The sequence below is a fragment of the Tyto alba genome, unplaced genomic scaffold (genome assembly GCF_018691265.1).
Source record: "Tyto alba isolate M040663 unplaced genomic scaffold, T.alba_DEE_v4.0 Super-Scaffold_13, whole genome shotgun sequence".
NCBI classification, from domain to species: Eukaryota; Metazoa; Chordata; class Aves; order Strigiformes; family Tytonidae; genus Tyto; species Tyto alba.
This window is the reverse complement of record NW_024881275.1, coordinates 41989132-42014670: the sequence shown is the minus strand read 5'-3', so window position 1 is coordinate 42014670 and position 25539 is coordinate 41989132. Positions and strand designations below refer to the sequence as shown.

General features: G+C 34.9%; 1 protein-coding gene across 2 annotated transcripts in view; it reads left to right on the top strand.

Annotated features, from left to right (window-relative positions):
- The window catches only part of ADAMTS19 (ADAM metallopeptidase with thrombospondin type 1 motif 19), a 149045-nt gene that overhangs the window by 54464 nt on the left and 69042 nt on the right, over positions 1–25539 (top strand). For both annotated transcript variants that reach the window (XM_042788085.1, XM_033005592.2), the window contains exon 8: positions 21373–21478. In XM_042788085.1, coding sequence (XP_042644019.1) covers positions 21373–21478 — 106 coding nt within the window. The remainder of the gene's footprint in view (positions 1–21372; positions 21479–25539) is intronic.

The window sequence follows — 25539 nt, the reverse complement described above, 5'->3', positions numbered from 1 at the left end:
TTGGCTGCAGCATTCTTTTATTATTTTATTTTTTTCCCACTGCTGTTCTGCTCATGTGCATGCCCTGTTTCATATTCCCGCACAGAAGTGAGATCCTCATGCTCTGCCACTGATTCTTACAGCTCTTCTGTAGCTTAAAGAGAGGTTTCAGACCTTGCTTGACTGTACAGTCATTAGCGACATACTGTGATTAAAATCGAGGGTTTGTCTGGGGGTGGAAGAATATGAAGATGTCTATATACAAATTATATTTACTTTAGCTAATGAAAATATTAGTTTATACCTGTAATTGTCCAAGATTCTTTTCTCGCAGAAGACAAGTGGTATGACATTTCTATCCTCCAAACAGTTTTTGTTAGCTTAGTCAGAGGGAAATGTCTTTTAAATGTGTGGTGATTTGGGTTGTTGTTCTTTTTCTTGTGCTGTAGACAGGCAAAATTATAAGTGTAGATGTCTCAATGAATTTCTGAAAAATCTAAAAATAATTCAGTTGTACATTTTCAGAAAATCAGGCTTGTACTAAAAGAATCAACAAGAAATGTAAACTGGAGGCTAGTACATGCTATATTGTTCTTGTGCATGCATCTTTTGGTATTATCATATTTAAGTAACTGAAAGGAGCAATGATTCATAGGGCAACTTGTTAGTGGATTATTGCACAAATTTTAGTACCAGCAGGTGGATCTCAGCAGGTATTTACTCACTCCCTTCAAGGATTAAGCTAACAAATAAAACACAGGAGGACTATTTCTTGGAGCAAATGTATGCACATTTGAATTTCCCTTCCTTTGTCTACCTTTCCAGTACAGCAGTTAAGATTTTGAGTCTCCAAGACATACTTATTTTGTATTACATTTGTTGTTTTCTGCTAGCTCATGTCTTCCGTGGAAACTGTATAATAGAGAGTTCTCATTGTGCAGTACTACAGGCACAAACAGATTATACAATAATTCTTGTTTTGTGTTGGCATCAGATTGGAGCCTGCAGTTAATGAACTGAGGGGATGATTGTTTCTAAGGGAGGCTGTGTCCCTTCTGGGACACGCTTTCTCCCCACTTGGAGGCTGCTCACCGCCTTTAGCATCCCTCTGCCTCCTTTTCCAGTCTTTCCTTGTGCCAGCAAAATGACTCAGCAAATCTTAGCACAAACATGCAGTTGTGTTTAGTGGAAATTGTGATTGTTTACTTAACTAGCTCTAAAATCTTATTTGTAGCTTCCATCCAATAGCAGCTCACTATTTGCATCAAAACTGTAGGTTAGTTTGATGGGTAGGTTCTAGTCTGAGAGCTTCTGATGCTCTGGAAGTGTTCAGGCATGCATAGTGTTGTTCTTGCAGCAGTATCATCTCAAAAGGCATAGGAATGAGCATAACTGCTACAGCTGGAAATACTAGCATGCTGAATGACCTGCACAAGATCAATGAATTAACAAGTGAGACAATCAAGAAGGGAACCCAGCATGTTATTCCACTCCATCCAGCCTATTACATTGTCTGAATTTCTAGTGCCTAAAATGGGTCTTTTAAGAAAATTTAAAATGTTGGTATGCTGTTATATCACTGTAAATTGTAAAGCTCCAAGTAAATTTATCTTTAAAGAACAAATAGAATTTTAAAATAATTTGCAGGCAAAAAGTCTTCTATTCTACTATCCTAGAGTGAATATTAATTGCAGTTCCTGCAGGTAGTTGGTAGTCCTTTTTTTCAAGTCGTTATTGAAGATAAACCATTCCAGATATCAGCCACTGATTACCTGAATCCTTGTACTATCTCTATTCTTACCTGATTCTTCAGGTAATATCTTCAGTCATCCCTTGTCAAAAGTCTGCAGATGTACGATACATGAGCTCTGTAGAATGTTGTGATCATATTATGGTAGCTAGTGAAATGTCCTAGTAGCACTGATTGCAACAAAATGCAAAACAGAAAAGTAGAACTTCCAGATTATGTTACAGTAAGCCTTTTACTGTACTCAGTTAAAAAAATATTCCTCTGTCAAAGGAAGGTCAGGAATTTTCTCAGCATGTATAAATTGAGTTCAGTTTGACCTAATATGTCAGACTTACGAGTCATTTTGAAGATAGCTTTTGGCTTAAATAGCTCAGCTGATTGTTTCAACACTATCTTCTTATTGCAGGAGGGTAAGGCTTCTTTTTTTTAACTACATCTCTGGCTGACACACCTATAGCGCTCTGCACAAACATGTTTCCTTTAAAGCTTCTACTCTTAGTTCTGACTCAAATTCCCAAGTAATAGGATGTTTCAGGCATGGTAAATAGAGCTTTTCTGATGCTTTATGAAGGACATGATTTCCAGCATTTCACTGATCTCAGCAGAGTGTAAGTGCATAGTTCTGATTGTGGCCTCCTGGACAGAAGGTAATGAAATGCTGTTTTCAAACAATATTTTGTAACTTATGATATCACAAAAGAGCAGAATTTCCTTAAAATAAATAAATACATATATATGTATATGATATATCTATATTATTTTAAAAAAGCCAACAACCCTGATATGGTATAATTTGGTCCAGTATTTTCAGATACCATTTTCAGTTAAAACATCAGCTATAAGAACATTGTTTTCCAAAAACATGCTTCCATCATTTTCCAATAAAATGCTGACATTGCAACCTCTAAACGGAACTCCCTTAAAACCTCATCAGATTGTTTTAGGGGGATGATACAAATATAGTATGTTATAAATTTCTAATTTTGGTAATAGTGTTGCAGAGATAAAAACACTAGCAGAAATTGAGGCACCATCAGGTCTTCATTCTGTTGTGAAGGATCTAAGCAGTGTGAATACAAGTAATGACCAGTAAGGAATCAGACAAACATCTACACAATAAAGACCACAAAACAAAATAAAGAACACGTCTTTCATCCAACTTATCAAAATGCCAAGGATGATAGATTTATTTACTTTTCCAACATGAAAGCTGTAGATCTCTAATACAAAGGACTTGGTCTTTTCCTCCAAAACTTGTCCCTGGGGACAAAGGTTTAGTCCAGCCCCATGCATTAAGAGATATGACAGAAATAGGGAATTGGGGAGGCTGTCACGGTCCAATGGAGGTTAATGCTGGAAATACTGAAGCTGAGTGCTTAGGGCCTGTTACCAATGAGCAAGCAGCCAAAGAAGTTGCAAAGAACATGGGCAGCAGCACTGCAGAAGTAAACTTAAGAAGTCTGTTTCCCTTTGCTTCCTCATCTGTCTCCATATGGTATCCCTCCTCTTATCCAGAAAATCTCTCTGTTGTAGTCTTACAGAGCTGCCCTTAACCTGACTAGCTAGGGGAGTGGAAACAGCCTGCTGAGGAGCAGGGTGAACTCTCTCGTGCTGCGCCATATGCCACTGTGCCTGAACTCCTGCAGGCGCCTGGTGTTGCTGATCTAAAGCTAGCTCAAGTACCTGTGTGCTGCAGAACAGGAGCCCTTGTGGCATAAGCCTTGTAGGCAGGGTTACTCTTTCTGCCTCTCTGACGCTTCATGTGGCTAGGCAGGATGGGATTACTAGAACCTGCGCGGTATTTCTCCACGGCAAGGGAGAGGAGGGAAGAGGTGCTACCACTGTGTTTTCAGTGGGTGTATTTGGTTTAACTGAAATAAAGAAGCAATGGGAAGTCTGTCACCCCTCTTCCAGGCTCTCCCCTCCATCAGAACTGGATCATGCAGCATGTTTGTTTTTCTAGAAGATACTAACAAGGGCCTATGTTGTTTGTATTCACTAGAAAAGGGTTTTTTGCTTGTTTGTTTCTTCTCTTTTGTTGAGGTGCAACTGTGGAAGTAATACACTTAGGTCAGTTACAAATCAGCACTGTAGGTTGTTCAGCTGCTGACATTTTCAGGGGGCAAGGGAGATTTCTGATCAGTCAAGGCAAACTGGAATCCATAAGCCACATTAGGTCTGTCATTTGTCATCTGTGGAATCCATAAGCCCCATGAGGTCTGTCATTTGTGGTATGTCCTAACTTTGAAATCCATTTTTGGGAACAGGTTCCTCCACAAAACAGATAGGGCTGAAAGCAGGAGGTGGGACAGAGCTACTTCTACAAAGGCTGGAGTATAGGACCTGTGTATAGGTCTTGCTCTACATATAGCAGAGGCGGGTGGGGAGTTGATAGTCCTGTCAGTCTTGCAGAGGAAAATGTAGGAGGCATGCTTAGAGAATGAAATCAGTGGAGTTTAGAAAGATGAGTTTTGTAAGCTGTGTGTGTACATCTGTTTTATGGAACATTTTAGCATACCACACAGGTTGATATCGATGAAAAGTGTTGTATTTTAAGTAAAGAAATACTATTTGAGGTTGCCATTTCAAAATTCTGTTGACTGAAGTCCCCCATACCTAAAGATGTGCACCTAGCCCTCCAGCTGACGACTGTGACAAGCATTTTTTTCTGATATTCATCACTAGCATGATTAAATTTGTTCCTTTTGTTGTGAATGTTACTGTCCTGGGTGGCATGGGGAATTCAGAGTGGGAGAAGGAGCAGTTGGATGGACAGACTGCATGAGGAGAAGTAACCGCAGCAAGTTGCTCCCGGTGAAGGCGTAGCTGCAGTCTGTTAAACTTTCTAGGTCAGAAATACTCTCCAACATATCTCCAAGCTTGCTGCTAGACAAACAGCAAGTGTACTGTAAGCTTTGAGTTTTTACCCTGCAAGTTGGTTTACCCCAAAATACAAAAACTGTCCTGAACAGGAGATACTCTAAACATATCCTGCGTAAAGGAAAGATAATCTTTGTCAGTAAGATTGCTGACATGCAGAACACTGGGTTCACCATTTAATCTGCAGAAGAATTCCTATGGAGATTTCCAATGTGTAATGTAATTTAAGCCATTCATCCAACTTTTACCATACATACAGTTTTGCATTCATACAGGATTCTCTTTTGCAGCAAGATCATGATAATAAATTCACTAACCTGTATATAAATGAACACCTCATAAAGTGAGAGCAGAGCATCTTTTAAGTGCTTTTGTGGAAAAGCTAGCCCTAGAAATCTCATTCAATTTCAATTCTGTAGCTCGGATGTGTATCCAGTAGCTCCAAATGCCTGAGTGACTACAATGTTCACATGTGGCTTCTGAATATTGATTTTTCCTGTGGCCTTGCTAGGATATTTTATTTAGTAGAATTTGAACTGTGTAGAAGTATAGAAATGCAAAAGTTGCCTAGGAAGTGATATCCATATGATAGTACAGTATGTGTGGTATACAAAAACCTTTAATACACAAGATTATTTTAGATCATCAGGGAAATTTTGACTTATACAGTCTATAGAATAAAACTTGCTTTTGTCAGTGAGTTACATGCCCATAAGCACAGCAGAACAAAAGCTAATTAGATGTGAATTCCAATAAATGTAAAAAAACAAAACATAATAAATAAATATAATTTAGTCTACTTCATGTGTCCTAAAGCGTCAAATTAATTATGCATGCTTGGTGCAGTTTCTCAGGAAAACAGAAGAATGTAGGACAACAATACATGTGCTCAGTCGTCAAATTCAGACATCTGCTATTGCAAGCCTTAAATTTATTCCTCTTTTATGTAGATATATTACATCCATTTTTAAAAATTATTAAGATTCTTGATTCCAGTAAAACTCTTTAAGATGCAGTCCCATATTACCTTGCCTCTTGTTTTACCAAGTTAGATTAAATGGCAGCACTCCAGTAAGACCAGAGAGCTAGGTTTTCACACCAAAACAGCCAAACCTCTGTTTTCAAACTATGTTGTAATTCAGTCACAAAATAGCTAGGTTACAACACATTAGATTGTTTTATTTTAAGGGATTAAAGCTTAATCTCAACAGTAGTAGGGTAACACAGAATAAATCTCTCTGAATGGACTCTTGATGGCAATTTCATAATCACTGACCTTACTTTGAATTACTAACTACTTATCATACTTAAAAAACAAGTCTTTTCTTCCTTAAACAATTGATCAAGGACTTACTGCTTCAGGCAATCCCTTCCTTTATTTTATTTTAATACTTTGAACTAGTTTGCCAATACATTCAGAGAGCTGAAAGTGAAGGGAAAAAAAAATGTTTTCTGCTTTGTTTTTCAGATTATACTACAGAAGTCACTTACTGCTTTCTTACTAAGTATGTGTTAACAATCTGTCTTGGGAAACAGTAGGACATTTGAATGTGTTTAGGAAGACTGAAAGGTCAATTTTCATGTTTACATACAATTTCAGAAATTTACAATTAAATCTGTAAGTAAATTTTAAATAGAGCTGAGAAAATATGACATCTGCATTGAATTTCTGTTAGCCTGTGGATCCCCTGGTTCAAAAATAATTTTTTAACAGTTTACTCATTTGATGTGCAGGATAATTTTGTGTATTTGTTTATAGTCTTAGTATTTATGGTTGTTTTTATAACTATTATACAAATAAATACTATTAAATTAAAAATAAATACAGGATAGTTAAGATAGTACTAAAGGCTCAATCATTTCTCAGTTACTAAAGGAATCAACTTTGTCAGATATTGTGGTTATCTTGAAATATCTCCAAGTTTAGTGATTATTTTTTCTTAAATTATATTAATAGCTATTGCATCCATTCAGACACATGTCTAATTCTTGTTGCACATCCCAGTTCAGATACATTCAATTGTGCTCTTTCTCGTTTAGGTGATGTGCTATGATTGTTTTTAACAGATATTTAAATCTCAGCAGAGTCAGCTACACGCTTAATTGATGAATTTGATTCTTGACCCCAGTAAGCAGTCCTGTAATATACTATAATACCATCCATAGTTCTAATGTAATTTCATGTGTAACTATATCCCTTCTGTGAAAATGTAATTTAACTTTATAATTTTCTATAGATTATACTGCTTCATCTCTAGGTAAATTTTTGTATTTATTTTGTCTTTTTTTTCTGTATTTAGTTAGAATTTAAATGAGGTATATAAAATTTTGTCTTAAAGGGATTTAAGATATAGAAAGACTTACTCTAGGTAAAGAATTTTAGTATTACACTGAATAGGATTTAGAATATTTGTGCTTGGAGCTGGATCTTTACTTTCTTTCACAGGCAAAACTCCTGTGTCCATCATAAAATGCATTACCAAGTATGGACAAAAGAGTCTGTAATATTATACAGTACCAACTGGCTGTGTGTTAAAACAAAAGCAAATTGCAAGCTAATTATCACAATAATTTGTGTTTGTCTTGTAAATATTATGTACATTTTAACTTCATGAATGAATCCATCAGCTATGCATGCCAGATTCAAAAGTTAAAAACCAGTGAAACATCGGAGCAATACTGCCATGGTATGCAAGAGATGTTCATGTCAAGGCGAGGGAAGGGTGTTGAGACACAAAGCAGAGGACAGAAGTGAACATGGCTTAACTAAGCTCAGGTCTCTGCTGGCAAAAATTCTTTCACCAGGAGAAAATTTACAATTTTAGCTAATCAGGCTGCAAGAGATAAACAAATGAGTAATTTAGTGACTCTCTCACTGCATTGAACAGTGAATTATGTTTTATGTCATTTTATTAATCCAAATTATTGAAAAACTGAATCATACCCAAGCAGCTATGAGCTCTTAAAAATAACATTCATTGTCTTCTGGATTTTACAACTTCTGTACTTATCTTTTATAGGTTGCTTTTATGTGAAAAGCATATGAAATCTTGCATACATTCATATTAAAATTGTATGGGTTGGCAACTGTAAATAATTGTGGATCGATAGTTACTCTGTATATATGCTATAATACTGACATATACTCTGTATTAATTTGTATTCAGAATTGCTCTTCATTTCATGTATCATGCATACAATTCAATTTTAAAAATGAAAACTTAAATTTGGCTCCAAACATTACAAATTAAAGACATCTAAAAAATAGGGTTGTAAATTAAGGTATACCTGTTCTCTAGCTAGCCAGCTGTTTAATATTAGTCTTGTGTTTAGCTCTTGGTAGATATGCTTGTGTATAGTATTTTCAACCTTTCAAAAGAAACATTAGCAGAATTATATTTCAATAGTTTAGTCAACCTTGTATAATATTCTGCACTCAAAAATTTCACTATTTTTTATTGGAAGTTTTTTCAAAATAAAAGAGGCAAGGTAGCTCCTTGTGACTAATGCATCAGTTTCTGTGTCCCATAGCTATATAATGAAAAAAAAAACAAAACAAAACAAAACAAAAAAAAAAAAAAAAAAAAAAAAAAAAAAAACAAAAAAACCCCAACACATCAGTGTAATGGAATCAGATGTAATTATGCTGTCCATTTAGTTGATGCATATTTTTCTCTGGATTTTGAAGAATGGGATGGGTAGGCAGTGCTACATGGGTCCTTTAACTGAAGAGGAAACAAAGGGCGATCCATATTTGTGGAGAGAACTGTGGATGATCCATACAGTTACATCAAACTGTTGTCAAAATACAAGGAATAGTGCTCCACAAATACAAGCAGGAAGGAGCAGAGGGACAAGGCCAAGGCTCACTCTTAATTTAAATGCCTTTGGGCAGATTTTCTCTTTGAATCCATCTCATAGCTCCCTTTTGTGACACTTAAATGTGACCCAAGTATTTCTGTTTTGAGTCTGTACTGAAGGTTTTATGTTCTCAGGATGATGGTACTCTACCCTGAATAAAACATGAGTTTCTCATCAAGTCATCCTTTACTCATCTTGCTCAAGCAGGGCCTAGTCAGGGTCTAGTGCTGCACATATGAGATACAGGAGCCTCTTCTAGTTCTTGATTACCTTGCATCTTGCAGAATTCTTTGCAAAGGTAGTTTTGATAATGGATTCCCTGGAAGAAAGACCTGATACTCTCAGACTTTTTAAGTTGCTTTTATAGAGTTCAAGCTTCTTGAGGACCATCCCAACAAACTCAAAGACTGTGAGTTGGAAGCAGTTTGCACGAACATTGAGATATGATCTTAAAGAAACTCATCAGGTGTAGATACAAGTTGGGCCACTGATCAGTTAGTGCTGACTCTTAGCGTAACTACTTTCATAACATATGCTATTGCAGCACGAAACAATAAAACAATATATGGTTAGTTACACTAATGAAGATGGAATACAGAATTAGTACCTGGAGATAACAGTAGTAATTTTAAATCAAATATTTTTAGCTGAAAAGTGGTATGATGGAAGACTTTTCAAGGTAGCTTTGCCTTTGTTCTCATTGTCAGAAAGATAGCAGTTAAGCTTGCAATGCATGTCTAGACAGTGTTTTCTGTATAAAAGAACAGTTAGCTACTTAATTCACTTTTCCTAGAAAGTGTGCTACTAGTGTCTGCCATAAGCAGTTCTAAGATCAGTCATTTTCTTGTACTGCATCTCTCTCTTAGTGAAACAGAAAAAACTTAGAGGTCACAAACTTAAAAATTTGGCCATAGAGTAATAGATTATTCTGAAAAACAAACAGACAAAAAGCAGACTAATACCTTTTTCAAAAACTTTATCTGCCCCTAGTCTCACACGGAAGAGAATGCAGTTTACACCATGCTTTAAAAAAAGGAAAAAAAATTCCAAAATATTTTCTTTAAGTGGACTCTCAACAACAGTAAAATAATCACTTTTGTATCACTTTTAGCTTTATTATCTCATAAAAATATAAGAAATATTTTCAAGGAATCACCCAGATTGCAGAAAATGAGGAAATATTTTACTGTGCTGAACCACTGTTTGCCAAGGAACAGTTTTATGTTTCTACCACACAGTGTCATTTCCATAGCACGGGTATAATAAAATATATTACAAAACAAAGCAAGACAGTCTTGTTTTCCTCATACTTTGCTGTAGAAATAAAAATAGATCTAAAGAAGGTGTGTTAGAGTGAAAATGATATGGTCTTATGGTGATTTTGCATTGATTTGTTGCACAGATGATGGTACAAAGACAAGGGGAAGAAGGCACCAGAAATATAGGAAAATCAGCTTAATAGGGCATCAAGACTGGAATCTTTGTAAGAGTAGGGAAAACATCACTGATACTTTATGAGTAAATCAAATCGGTAAGGGGAGTTGATATTGCACAAGGCTTGGAAGCATATCAGAAAAAAAGTTATTTGCTGGAATGAGATGAGGTGAATTCAAAGGCATTACAATGTGCATAGATGTACAGAACATGGGGGCAACTTTAGCAGCTGTACACTTTATGAATGAGAGAATTGAAACCCAGGTGTCAGGAGGGCAAGAAGAGAGATAAACACATGGATGAACATCTTCATTGTTTGTATGAAGTGACATAATTCTTAATTACCTCTAGTATATATTTTACTCTGTGATTCTAATATATTTTGACCCAAGTCTACAGAGTTGTAGGCTTTTATTATTTTAAACCATCTTAAAGTGAACTCACATTTCACAGCAGTGAAAGCAGTTCTGACAACTAATTAGACCATCATATGTTGCAGAACATCTATTAATCACATTTCTTATGTAGAAAGAGTCAGATTTTCTCAGAAGTATAGTAAGAGACATGAGATGGTTTTAAAAATACAGCATTTGCATTAAAATAGGAGTGCAATAAATATTTTCTGCTTTTTTTGACAAATAACAGAAAACATCATAATCTTGAAATGACACACATACTCAAATTTTAAGTTCAGAATAATTTTTGTAAGGTTACAGAAGTAATGTAAAAATTTAATTTAGAAAATAGAGACTGCCTCAAAACTGATCTTGAAAACTAGGGGAACTTTTAAAGTACCTATACTGTACGTAGCCCCGTTGGACGTCTGAAGTCTACCCTTACATCAGCATTTTCATAAACATGCTGTTCTGTGCACTGTACTTCCTGTTTCCATGGACCAGGGCCCTTGACATTAAATGATGAGGCTCTTTTTTAGTATACTTTAACATAAGATGTTGGGGCTTTTTAAGGTATTCCAGACATTTAAAATATTTTTAAATCAACCACACCTTTCCTTATGTTGTTTTTACAAAAGTATGTTTAAAATAGTGCTTCCAGTTAAAGGAAAAAAAAAAAAAAGTAATTTAAACAATTGGCAGTGGCAAGACAGTATACAATAGCAAAGCTGTAACAAATTATTAGAAAAGGTCATCTTCAGAAAATGAGGTCAGTTGGTGTTTCTAAATGCTATCAAGTATTGCAATTTCTTGTACTACACTGGTATTCTTGGCAACCTAAAATTTCACTTGCCTTTTTGGCAAAGGTACCTCCCTTTTAATTCAGTCTAAAGCCTGTGATTCCTGCTTTTCTCTTTTGAAGTCATATTGTAGCAGAAGCCTCAGTTTGCAAGCCTCTTAAAAGTTTTGCACAAAATATTAATACTGGTTTAGAAAATTAACTTGTTCCTCTCTTTCTGTGAAAGATAACTGTTTTTAAATACTTGTCACAGTAAATCTATGCCTTGCAGATTTTTGAGTGGACAAATACCAGGTATGAGCCATCCAATATTCATCTGACTGTTTAATCATCTAAAATATTTGTTCCCGTATATCAGGTGTTGTATTTCTCAAAAAATGTTCTATAAGGAAATATGTAGGCCTGATAATAATTTTCCTGTTACCCGGTCTTACAATGGAACATTTATTTTTAAAAGCATCTGTAGAATAATTTTTCTCTTCAAAGAAGTTCACAGAGAATTTTCTACTTTCAAGAATTCTTTTCAAGAATTTTCTACTTCATATCCCAGATATTCATAGTGGTCCTGCTTGTTTCCTGACAGGTTCAAGAGCTACCATATGCTCTGACACAACGGTAGTTTCCAGCAACTGAACAGCACTTGATGCAAAAAGGGGAGGAAAATGTGTTTTAGGAAAGGCTAATTCTTTTGGATGCTGTACAGATCAGTATTACTTTTGCTTCCATCATTCGAAAGAATATCTTCTGTGGGGAGCAATGAAATGCAAGAATATCAGAATCCAGTGCTATCTGACCAGGATCTATTTGATATTCCACATGAGGAGGGTTTAATGTTTAAAACAAAATTTACTTACCTGAAGATATTTGATATTACATGGAATTTTGATTTAGCAGAATGATATGGCAATGTACTGAATGACAGTGCAAACACAGTATAGCCATTGCAATAGACAGTTGGATCGCAGTACAAATCTGGTTTCCATTACTAGCCTTTATATTCTTACTGTCACAATGCTGGGCATCCCCAGGCGCTGGGAAGGAATATGTGAGCTAAAGTCAGCTCAAGCCCATTGCTCTCTTCAAAGTTCATTTTGTCAGTTGTTGTTTCTATACTCTCTGTTGGGCTGAGCCACATATGCACTCACCCCTTGCTGGGCTGGCTAACTCAAGAAGCCATTCACACTGTTTCGATTAACTCAGGGAAAAACATTTACACAAGCAGTTAATCCACTGAATTAATACAGGTGTTTATCTAAAACAAACCCTCCAGTCCCTTTTCTGTTGAAATAAGTTCGGTTTTCTTTGTAACAGCTGTGGTCAGTCACTCCCTGCATTCTTCTCTCAGCTTCATAAGCACATCACCCTTGTCCATCTTATCTGACCCTTCTGTTTTAGGGGTTTATTGACCAGACACAAAAAGGTAAAGTTTTTTGTTTTGTTTTGTTTTGTTTTGTTTTGTTTTGTTTTGTTTTGTTTTGTTTTGTTTTGTTTTGTTTTTGTTTTAAATAGACAAGTTTATTTAACAGATGTGGAAAAGAAACGAAAGGAAAGATGGGCTAGGTCAGAATCAAGAGAGTGGAAGAGCAGGATATATATATGTACACAAAGATGTAGAGACAGTCAAAGGAATAGACACAGCATTCATACCATGTGCACATGTACCACCTTATAAACTTTATACAACTGTAGGTGCTAATCTGGAGTAGTGATGTATCTGGTCACAAAGGTAAATTAAGTAAAAGGAAAATGAGTTGGTTTATATATTTTCTAGTCATTGTGATGAACCATTAATAGCAGTCTTTCCTTTGCTTCTAGGTTAGGGTTCATTGTATCAAAGAAAAGCAGAATTCAAGTTCTGCTTTTTTACATCTAGCATAATGAATTAAATGATGTTTCTTCCTAGTGGTCTTCTTTATGCTGTGTGTGTATATATATATATATACACATATATATATATATATAAGAAAACATTGGGCAATAATAAAAAATTTTGTAAAGAGTGGTTTCTCATTCCTGTTTTGCTACAGCTAATCCCAAGATCAGATGTACCATATGCTTAGAGATCATAAAGACTGGAAATGTCTAGTTCACACATATAGCTTTCCCTGTTCATTTTTGCCCCAGGAAAAAATTTGATCCTGGGAAGGGTTTGATAGAGAAAGCTACAAATGCAGTCTGAAAGACTGCGAACCAGCATTGTCACATTGCCTAGCTGTAAAGAAAATGTAATTGTAGGCAAGCTGGAAAACACAGAAAGCAAGTTTGAGCTGCTAAAAATACTTCCTGTGGTATACCACAGTGTTCACTGTCATCTTCTCCCCATCTTGTCTGTAGAGTATCAAGGATTTTGTCAATGTACAGAAACAGTTTTATGGTAGGAAATTGGCAACAATCCTTAATCTGAGGCATGTGATACTCATTCAAAGTAAACTGTGTGTCTGTTATGTCTGTCCAATGCATCAGTGAAAAGCATATCCTCAAGATGAATTTATTTACGCATGTGTTTGGTGAGAGCTGTTCTGAAATGTCTGGCACTTAGTTAGAAACCTCCTTCTGGCTTTTTAAGTAACAAGCTTCCACTTTACTTTGGAAAGCCCCATTCAGTTTTGTTGCCAAAGAAGTGAGGGGTCTCTTTTTCAAAGTCACATCTTATTTGACTGTATATAGCAGAATTTCATGAAGCTTTCATGAGGCACTCTTATAATTTACCCATGTAATTTAAGGACTGAAAGTCTTTATTGTGTAAATCCTAAAAATAGACTTTTCTACTGCTTTCCAAAAGTTAAATTTATAAATGTGGATCAAGATTATTAATAATTTTCTATGCCATGTAAAACAAACATCTAGAAAATTTGCTCATGCATATCATACCATGAGGATGTTAGAGTATAATGGATCAAACTAGTTCAATTTCTTAGAAGAAAAATTAGTTATTGCTTAGAAAGATTGTTTGATTTTTCTTTCATATTAATAGTATGAGAAAATATGAAGCAAAGAAAATCTTTATTGCATGTTACTCCATATGCTATGATTTTTTGCATTTTATTCTGAACAGAGTGACTTATAACCTCCTCAACATCAATTATACACAATCTAACAAAGTTTTTTTCCTGCTTGTAGATTACACATGCAAATGAAAGTCAAATGTGAAGGAAAGGAAGTTGTGACGCTTTCCCAATTTATGGCTTTTTTCTTTTAATTTTACAGTATGCAGTTTTCTTTTACATCTGTCTTTTATTTTTCATGTATATTATTATGGACAAGTTTTCTACTTCGGGATGTTGTCTTATGAAAAAAAAAGTCAATTAAAAGATTTAAAAAATATACTGACTGCACTCAGTGGCCATGTTATAGTGTATTGTTACTTTAATTTTTTAAGAAAATTTTTTCATATGTTGCTTAAAAGTTAAAAAACAAGACATGGGAATTATCTGTCAACTTTTATGTTAGAAGGAGGTATCCTTGAGTTCAGAGCTGCCACACTTCATAAAGTGTTTGGACTAGTTGTGGCCTGAGTATGCTTTCATATGGTTTGAAGCATTCTGGATAGTTCAGTATAAAGATGACAAGACGAATTGTAGATGAACATCATAATACTGAAAAGGCAGTGAAAGAGCAGATGAAGTTAAATATTGCCAAGTACAAAATAATGTACATTAAGAAAAAATAAATGAGTCTTTACCTTATATGTGTGAAACCATGGGTTTTGCTACCACTTAGGAAAGAGATCAGAGAATGATAGTGGACAGTTCTCTGTAAATGTCAGCTCACTGATCAGCTGAGTAAAGTGACTATTAGGACTGACTAGGAAAGAATAGAGAACCATAGAAAAATAATAACATTTGTCTTATTGGTCTTATTATCCCGTGGTACACCTGACCTTTTGACTACAACCACTTTTGTCGGGAAGACTGTAGCAGAACAAGAGAAGGTAAGGTATTGCAGAAGGCTGTAAGATACCAAAAAAGTGTGGCTGGCTTCTGCCTGAGGAGTCACTAAGTGTGTTAGAGCTTCTGTTTGTCACTGAAATAGCTGGCAGAGATATTGGAAGATAGAGAAGGCTTTGAGTAGATGAATAGAGTTTTATATTTGAGTTAGAATACCCTCTATGCAGTCTTCATAAAAAGAGAAAAATGTACTGTTGTACAAAATTGTACTCTGGAGCTATTTGCCATCATACGTTATGGGCCCAAACTCTGAAGCAGGCTTAAGAAGGAATACAGTAATCCAGAGAATAAATCTTCAGTGGCTGTTAAAAGATAACAGTATGGAGGTAGCCTTCAGATCTGGGGATCCCTACAACAGTTGTCAGCAAAGGCCAGGAATGGACAGTGGGGAAAATTCACTTACTGTCTCATCTGTGTATTCATCTTGAGAGAAGTGTTTTCCACGTGGGCTGTGTTTTAGAAAAAATTACTATCTTCCAGCAGTTCTGACATCCCACCTGTGTAATTATGTATTAGAAATCTGTGGATTGTTCTTAACATGTAAGAACTAAGGACCTAAAACTGTACAGTCATAGGTCCAGAACTTGTTCATGTGTTTATGGCATACATTGATATGCCCTCCCCATTTTTAGACTTTTTTTCCCCCACTCTAAGGATTAAAGTACAGCAGTTTGTTTAAAGAGAAAAGAGTAAGCTTAATAGTCTATTCTGAAACATAAAATCACATATTTATTAGATAATGTATTTTTCTGGAAGCGATAGTTTTTCTAAAATGTACATGAATCATAAACTAACAAAGCAGATGAATAAAATTTGAGTTATGTTTACATAAAATGCAGCAAAAGTTGATTTGATTTTATTCCATTATTTTTTCTAATGTCTTGCCTCGATGTGTATGTGCATTTGTATGTATATACACATATAGGTATAGATATCATCACTGTTGATATCTCTCACTTTAAAAAGAAATAAATAAAATATTTATAGGCTTTTCTGTTTGCATTTAATTGTGTTGTTTGACTGCTTCTGTGTTTAAGGGCTGCTGATTCACTGACAACTGATAAGACTCTTTTTTTCCTCTGGAAATTGTCAGTGGCTGGGACTCTCTTTAGAGAAGCTTGTGCTAATTAGACTTTTAAGTGTCAGCTCTGTGGAAAGGTTTTTCACCTTCTTAAGAAAAACATCTGGGCTGCTAAAAAAGTAAATTCTTAGATTAGTAATCAAGTACTGTTAAGTACTATCATTTATACTCGCAGGCCCGCTGATTTTCCAGATCAAATTTAAAATATTTATGTTTGAATCAAAAGCCAGATGTACTTTGGCACTAAATTATATATCTATTGAAGTGACTTGCTAGGTTTGTGCATCATCAATAGTTCAAACTAAGGTCATGTAATCAGGAGTGTATTGCTGCATGCTACATTCTGAAGGCTAAAGATTTTTTTTTTCAAACTTTGTAATTCAAATCATCATGTTTTTTTTTCTGCATGTTTTCAATCTACATCAGGCTTACCTATATTTCATCACTGGTTTATCCTATTGTTTATGAAGCTTGGTATAGAAACCTTAGAAGAAAATTCCATACATAAATACTACTTTTATTCATAGTATGTGCTTAAGTAATATCAGTTGTATGTATACTAAGTTAATAAAAATAGATCTATCATTCAGGAAGTTCATGAACAGTTTTAGTATTCATGAAATTATATCTAATGTGCATTCAATAGCAATAGTGTGCTTCACTGTATTATCTAGATGACAAGGAATGCAGTAGGCACTGGGAATCTGTTCTGCTTTACTGCTTTTCATCTTGGTCAAATTTGACAATTTTTACTGATTAATACATAGCACAACAAAGAGCATACTATCCCTAGATTCCTGACAATATAACATGCTCCTTCATTAAAACATGCTTTAAAATTGAAATGCTTTTTATCTTTTTTCTGAACTCTCCTATACAAACATACGCTCTTTTCAGTTATTTCAGCTTGTGTTTTCCAGTGTTGAAAATGGAACATATATGTTTGAGTTTTATGGAATTTTGATTTCATATGGACTGGAAATTCAGGTAGACTGCTTTTGATCAGTAGTAGAAAGGATACGTGGATGATTGGCTATCCCTCTTCATCAAAGAATAAGTTACAGGAAATTTGTTCTGTATTTTTTATGGTCATTACTGCCTTATAATCTAGGAAAAAAAAAATATCTGTTGTCAGGACATTACTGTTTCCAAAACAGAAGAGCTGTGAAATAGCTCAGGAATGTGTAGAGGTGATATCCAGGTGATACCAATGGGTTAAGCTGGTGGTATGTGGAAGGTTCTTTCTCTTTTAACAGCATCTAAAATTAGCAAGTAGATTTTAGAGCAAGTATGAGGGAAGGGATTCAGAATAAGCATGTAGCTACTGGCATGACAAGCCAAGTTTGAATGCATTGTGAAACCAAGGAAGTTCAAAGAAAAAGAAATTCAAATGTGCTATATTATTTGTGTGATTAAGGCTTTTAGAATATTAACTCTATTTCATTGGATCACTATAAAGGGAAAAATAATAACCATTCTCTAGCCTTTTAGAATGCAGTATTACAAATGCAGACATATTCAAGTCATACTTATATGTTGTATGGTCACTGTAGGAAGCAATGTCTGGATGTTTGACTGAATATTTCTTCATATGATTTTGTTTTTTTTACTGTAGAGTTTCTGTTCCTGTGGGCAATGCTGACAGTAGCCTTTTAATATAGGTAGTGGATTTATGTTATGGGCAGCAGGCCATGAATGAGTAGGTAAAGCTAACAAATTTGTTTGGATACTGTCGTTGGTAATATGTTTTGTATAACATCCCTGTGAGCTAAACCACAGCATTTCAACAGAAAAATTGTGAATGCATGACTACTTTGAAAGAATAAATAGTTTGATGATTTGATGAGGATGTTCATTAAGAAACCAGGAAACATGTAAAGAAATTTTATCATACTATTTAGAATTAAATACCTGTCTCTGTGGGTAGCAGTAATGGTAAGTAGTAATAAACCACTGCTATGACTTTGGCAAAAGTTCTACTTTTCTGAAGCAGCTTGTTTTTCATTTGGATATTTACATGTTTGATGATAAAATGTAGTCCCTTTTGTGGTTCTTCTAGAGCACAATAGTAAAGCTTTACTCTCTTAATTGATATTTGATGTATTTTCTTCTGAATTAACTTTAGAAATACTTACCTACAGTGAAGTAATTTGAATATTTTACATTTGCATGTATTCATGTAGTGGTTTTTTGTTTCAAAACACAGCTTTCTTTATAGGTGTATGAGGGTCCTTCCTTAAATTGTCAGTGAGCTGAGGCTTTCTAGCTGACACTTTTCAGATACTAAGTGTTTTAATATGAAGCTGTGTTGAGACTGTGGGGTTCACGAGGAATACCTGAATCATAACAAGAGAGCAATTGTTCAGTGTTTTGTTTTGTTTTTTTTTTTTTTTTTTCTTGTGGATTTAACCTTGGAGCAGTTCCAGCTGTGTTAATAAGCCACAGGAAGCTGCAGTGAACATGCATATATTTAAAGAAATTCCTTCTCTTACCTAATACAGAAAAACTAAGCAAGAGCAGCTGCTTACTAAAGTCAGTTTCTTTTTCTCTACATGTGAAATTAATAACCAAGGACAAGACATGAAACTAGTTCATGGCTAGTAGTTGGCTGATTTACATCCAGTAGCTGCTGTTGGATGTGGCTTTCACATATGAGTTTGAGTTTAATAGGGAAAAAATCAAAAAGCATTAATTGTATTTGATGCTTTTGGACATTTCTAGAATCAGAAGTCTAATTTAATCTAAATGAAATGCAGATCTTATGTTTTATGTGTTATACTTAAAAAGGTCAAACATAATCAATTCGCTTTAAGGAATGACAGGTATAAAAACATTATTGTTGATATATATTAAGTATTGTTGAAAATGCCTACTACTGCTGACTGCTTCTTCTGCAGAATAGGTATGATAATTGCAGTGTGCATAGCTCTTTGGGAATAGACTGGAGAGCAGGAAGGATAGCGGACACCAACTGATAATACTTGTGCTGTTGTATGTTGTATGGTAAGATACTACTAATGTACTTGAACCTGTCATTTTAGAGGCCAAAAGAATGTTAGGAGACTTCTTTTCCCTACAAAAACTAGAGAGCATCATACAGTCTTCAGTTAGTACTCAGCATCAACAGGCAGAGGAAGGTTTGGGAATTCTCTTTCTGTAGATCCCAGCAAATAAGCTTTATCTGAGAATAGCCACCATCAGTAAGTGTGGTTTAGCCCCAGCTGACAACAAAGTACCACACAGCCACTCTCTCCCTCCCTCCCCAGTGGAATGGGGGGAGAGAATCAGAAAGGTAAAAGTGAGAAAACATGTGGGTTGAGATAAAAACAGTTTACTAGTGAAAATAAAATAATATTACTACTGCTACTACTACTAATATTAATAAAAATCATGACAACAATGAATAATAATAGTAATAATAATAACAATGAATAATAACAAATAATAATAATGATGATGATGATGATGATGATGATGATGATGATGATGATGATGATGATGATGATGATGATGATGATGATGTAATTAAAAGGAAAATAACAAACAGGGAGAAATAAAACCCAAGACAGACAAGTGATGCAAATGAAACCAGTTTCTTATCACCAACTGACCAATGCCCATCCAGTCCCCAAGCAGGGGCCTCCACACCAATCTCTCCCCTAGTTTTATTGCTGAACATGACATCATACATTATGAAATATCCTTCTGGTCAGTTTGGGTCAGCTGTCCCTACTCTGTCCCCTCCCAACTCTCTGTACACCCCCAGCCTACTCGCTGGTGGGGCAGTGTGAGAGGGAGACCCTTACCATTTACTGTGAGGAAAATTGACTCTATCCTAGCCAAACCCAGCACATGAAGGAAGGTAATTCTGAACATTTTGCGTTATAGTAATAAGAATGCCCACAAATACAGCACTGGATTTTGTTTATGCAAGAGTAATTTTTCTATTTTGTTTTCACACTTGGTAAGTTCATTAGTGTTGGCTGAAGGCAGGGCCCTGATGTCTGCTTCTTCTGGTATTGTTACCAGTTCTACTTCTTAGAACTACAGTATTCAAAGCAGCTCTATCTTTTTCAGCTTGGTCATCAAAACTTGAAAGAAAATGCATATAATTGTGGAACTACAAGGCAGAAAATGGTTTTAGAAATATTTTTCTTTTTATTTTGACCACTGGAACATAAGATTCAAAATAAAAAATAGCATTTCAGAGCATTTCTTACTTCTCGTATTTTCAATAGAGTTAATATAAATGATAATTATATTTAGCATGAGATGTCATTTGAAGGAATTCAGGTTTTTTGATTTGAACATGTTTCGCCTTTTCTTATATCCCAAATTACTTTTACCATTATTCCATTTTTTCTACCTTTGGAAAGAGACAGTAAAAGTTAAAATATTCTGCCTTATTCAAATCTAATTTATGATTGTTTTATTCAGTCCTGAATAACATTTTTTGTCACCTAAGTTCTGTGGCCAAAAACTTTCAGCCAGCTCTGTTGAGCACTACACTGCCAGGACAGTGATGGGGTTACTATTTGAATTTAGTGTTGTGGGTGAGGCGTGGTGCTCACAGGCTGACAAATACTTGGATTGTAAGAGGAATTACTTTTATCTTGTTAACTTAAAATGCTAATTATGACTAAATTTCAAACACTGTCAAACTTTTCAAACTTGACCTTTATATGCAAACATCCAGCAAACATGTTGATCCAGAGGGCATCATTCCGTTGAAAGGATGTTCCTGGGAAGAAGGCCACTTAAAAAAGCATTTTGATTGCTTACTCCATAATTTCAAACAAGTGACGACAATGTCATCAGAATGTATTTGTGATCTGAAAAAAAATACCATTACCCCAATTAAGCTGCATATTCCTCATGCTTTTGCAATTACAGACATTCTACTGTTTAGAAGTTGAACTTGAACTAAAAAGCCTACCATTCAGGCTTCTATTGTTTGAAAACTTGAGTATTGTATAGTAGAGTCATTATAGTATCTACAGTGAATGTGTTTGTCAGGATGCAGTCTCCTATGAATTCTTCTAGTTTTGATATCTCTTATCCAATTTTGTGCTAAAATCAGTTGTTCTGGCTTACAAGTAAGTAAACCTTTGTCAGATATCTGTTAATATCTTTGGATGGCTCTGACCAAAATAAGGTTTCAGACCTGTATGTGGTCAATAATACCATAATACATACTGTAAGTAATAACAAAAAAAATAATTGAATGTGGTGGTTGTGTTTCCTAGGTATAGCATATCTGAGTGGAATGTGCAGTGAAAAACGAAAATGTATAATTGCAGAGGACAATGGTCTGAATCTCGCTTTTACAATTGCCCATGAAATGGGTCACAAGTAAGTGTGTGGATAATAAACCCTAATATCTGTTTGAATGTAATATTGCTATGATCTGATTAATTTGACTGTGTACTTCGATTTTTCCTTTTTCCTATTAGGAAGGCTTTTAAATTTGATGAAAAATTTGGAAAACAGTGTTTTTCTTGTTAATAATAATAGTGACATGTATTGATATATAGTATGTAAAATAAGAAATCGTTTACAACTTGGACTAATACAGGAATCTTTATAGCTACACAGTAACTGGGTTAGCTCTAAGATCTGACATTGTCTAAAGGAAAAGCAGGTGCCCCAGGATGTTTTTTTCTTTTGGGACTGTGGTATTGGTATCAGATCCAGCTCTGACTATTGTTGCCAGCAAACATTTTAATGAGATCATGAATTGGAAGAGTGCTTATTTAATTTGGCTTTCTCAGGATAGCTCCCTTTAAAGTATATAAAGGTCATTGGTCATTGCAACATTAATAGATATTTCCTCCCCTTAATAGAAAAGGATGACAAAATGAAGGTAACTATCTTACACAATTGGATGGTTTTACTCATTCCATAAGGAATACTTTAAAGCAAAAGTGAAAAATTCTCATGTTGCAATAATCAAATTTGTTATTGGAAGTTGTATGTGATTCTTGTCTTCAGTACTTGTTAAAGAAAAATAAATGGGAGAGTTCTTATTTTAAAATGAAATAAAATAAAAGAGAGGTGTGTGCTATGTCATTTTTACCTGCACCTGCAGTGTCTGCTCCAGGTATCTGTGTATACATTTTTAGAATAGCAGCTTCAGAGTGACAACAGAGAGGGATGTTTTGTTAAATCCTTTGAACCTCTGAACGTTGAGGTTAGATATCTTGGGATAAACACTTTGAATTGAAAGTGATTTGGTTTAATTTTGGCCAAAGCTGTATGAGAATGGAGTCATAGAATGTTGAAACATTCAGATGATTACAAGAAAGAATTGGAACTTAGAATATTTCTATTTGAAATTTGTCCTGGATGGCAAATAAGTAAATTCAGAGCAATTATATAACTTGGAGTAGAAGCTTGACGTATGTATTAGATGCTGCGTGAAATTTATATTTTCTATTTTTTCTTTTTTTAAGTTTTCATAACTGCAGAAAGCAGCTCCAGGTTAATATAAGCCAGCCTGTTTGAGTGATAGTTATGATAAGGGAAAGACTTCTAAAGGAAAATTTGTGTTTTGTATCCACATGCTGTCCTTTTTCTTTTTTTCACTGTACTGTTTGCTGGTGTTGGAAGAGAGGATGATAGAGGGAGACTCATTTTCTGTACGCTTGTTCTTATGACAATAAACCAAGTATAAGGGGAAAGATACAATAACTGATTATGATCTGCCGATAACTTCACTGATGGAGTAAATGAGAAAATTATTTGAGGCAGGGTATGATAATAGCAGGTAATTTAGAGAAATATAAGTACTGCTTTATGCTCTGCATAATGAAGATATATCTAGAGAATAAAAAACTTGGCAGCCTACTTACTAGATTTGAAAAAAGAGGCATCTTGTACATGAAGAAATGTAACACTTCATTCTTTCTGAGAAATGGTGATGTACAAAATGCTATATGCAGGAAATGGGAAGCAGGTATAAAATTCTTGCAAAGTTATGGGTGATGTGTTGGTTCTGCACCAGCAAATTTGGGAATGCAGGGTATTGATCTTATTACGAAGTTTTTGTTTTGCAGTGGTCAAGTCAGACCGATCTTTGACATTCTGAGGGCTGCTGGATGCCAGAGTATCCCAAACAAGTTAGACAGGGAAGCTCACTGTTGCTGCCTAGCCTGTCTTCCAAAACTGCTGCCAGGCTCTAAAACCTTTGCCGCATTTGGTCCTCAACATGAAATACTTTCATGGCTTTGCATTCCAGTGGGACTGAGGAAGAGAAAGGCTTTAGCATGATCTTCCTACAGAGACATAAACCCAAAATTGCTGTTGTATGGGTCCCACAAAAAATGTTAAAGGCTACACTATGAAATTTCAGAACTTTCCCTCCATATTAATGCAAATAGATTTGGAAAAAGAAATCATGATGATAGCACAGCCATCATGTTCTCACACTGATAATGGCATTTGAATGTCCTTGGAGACATTCTCGCATTTCTCTGCAGGTACTGTAATAGACATTTTAAAACAATGGAAATAAAGAATAAACCAAATCTGGTTTCATAGTAAAGAACAAGATAGTATTTGAACCACAGATTTCTTCAAGAAATTCAACCTCATGAAGACTAGTAACAAGCTACATAGAAATTAGGAAGACTACCACAAAAGTGAAGGAATAGGTAGCCAGAGATGCATGAACAGCTGCCACAAAAAATAAAAGGGGCAGCCTCCACTGCAAAACATGTGGAGGCATTCAACTTGATCCCTGCTTCATTATGGAGCCAGAGTCCTTAACTGTTGCAATCTGAAATAGAGCGGTCTTGCACCAAAGAGAGTAAGGTGATATTTCAGAGACATTTGTTTTCTCTGCATGACTGTCTGCCTGCCAGCCTAGCCCTGGTGCTTGCAAAGAAGCACGGTAGTAGTTGACCCTTTGTGGAGAGACAGTGTAAAAACATTTGAAGACAAATGTTTGAATGAAGGGCCCACTGAAAATAACTTCAAGAGATTCATATGTAACTAGAGTATTTCTCACAGAGATTTGTCTTGCTTCTTAACTGTCTTAGAAATGGAGAGTAAATGATCACCATCTAGACCAGTCATAAATCTTTTTCAATACATCAAGTTTTATAGAAAATTTTTCACACTCTTTATGAACCTTGAAGTCACTTAACTATTACCTTCTTTTTCTGTCTAATATCTTTAACCATTCTAGTTGTTCTTGTTGCAAGGAAAGTCCTATTTAGCAGCATAGGAGAAGCAAAAACTTTCTCAAAGATTTTGCCTCCCAAAGTATGAAAAAAAAAAACCAACTTGATTTTCTTTGTCTCCTGTACAGAAGATAATATACTTGCCCCAAAATTTCATTCAGATAGATTCAAAACGTATGCCATATAGTCTCTATTGGTTTTCATTGATCAGCCTGAGAACATAAACAAATACATTCATAATTGCCATTGTTTTGATTAGTATACCTTTGAAAAATATAGCAGTTTACTTTTGGAGGGCTTGTTTTTGTACATCAAACTCCATGCTGTTATCTGTATATTTGAAGTTCATTTGTCTCTGTTAAAAACTTCATAATCATTTGCAAACAGAACAATTTTGCAGACCTCTAATGTCACTGACATCATTTACATAGTTACAGGTTTGGGAGACTTTGGGAGGGATGAGGTGTACCCCCTGCACTGAAATCTAGGTTTACTTGCACAGGAACACAGTTGAAGAATTGCAGTTAATTATACTGAATGCTTCTGATACACAGATGTTTGTTAAATCTTGTGTTGTGGTTTTCTTAGTTTTTCCAATTAAAACAGAAATATTCTCAATGAAATACAATGGCAAACTAAGCCTTACTTTGCAATATGAAGTGTCTTTGTTCTAGCCATGTATAACTGAAAACATATGATCTTTTAATGACATTGAGAATTAATGTTATAAGTCAACAACTGATTTTTGAACTCCATCTTGAAATATTAGGAGCCAGTCTGTGTAATGAGAGGTTAAAAACTATAACACATTAATGGATTTGGTTTTAATAATCAAATCCTACTTATTAAAATAAACTGAATGAGCAATTTGGTAATCAAATAATTAAGTCATATGACTTCATAGAATATTGCTACATAGGATATAAACTAACAACAATGATTTAAAAAATGTGTCCATGTGGAGAACAGAAGAGAGAGAATGGTGTCATTTTGATTATCAAATAACATATCTTCATTTTACTTACATGATTAATGTCTGTGGGATATGACTCCTTCTTAAGTATGGAGAAATAAAGGATAGATGTAAACTGCGGTATCTCAAAATACATTAATTAACACTTACTATGTGCTTTAAGTGTACTTTAAAAGTTGTTTTAACTAGTTGAAAGAGATACTGTTGGAATTTCTCAGAATCATTTATACACATCCACATTCTTTTTCTAGTAAGCA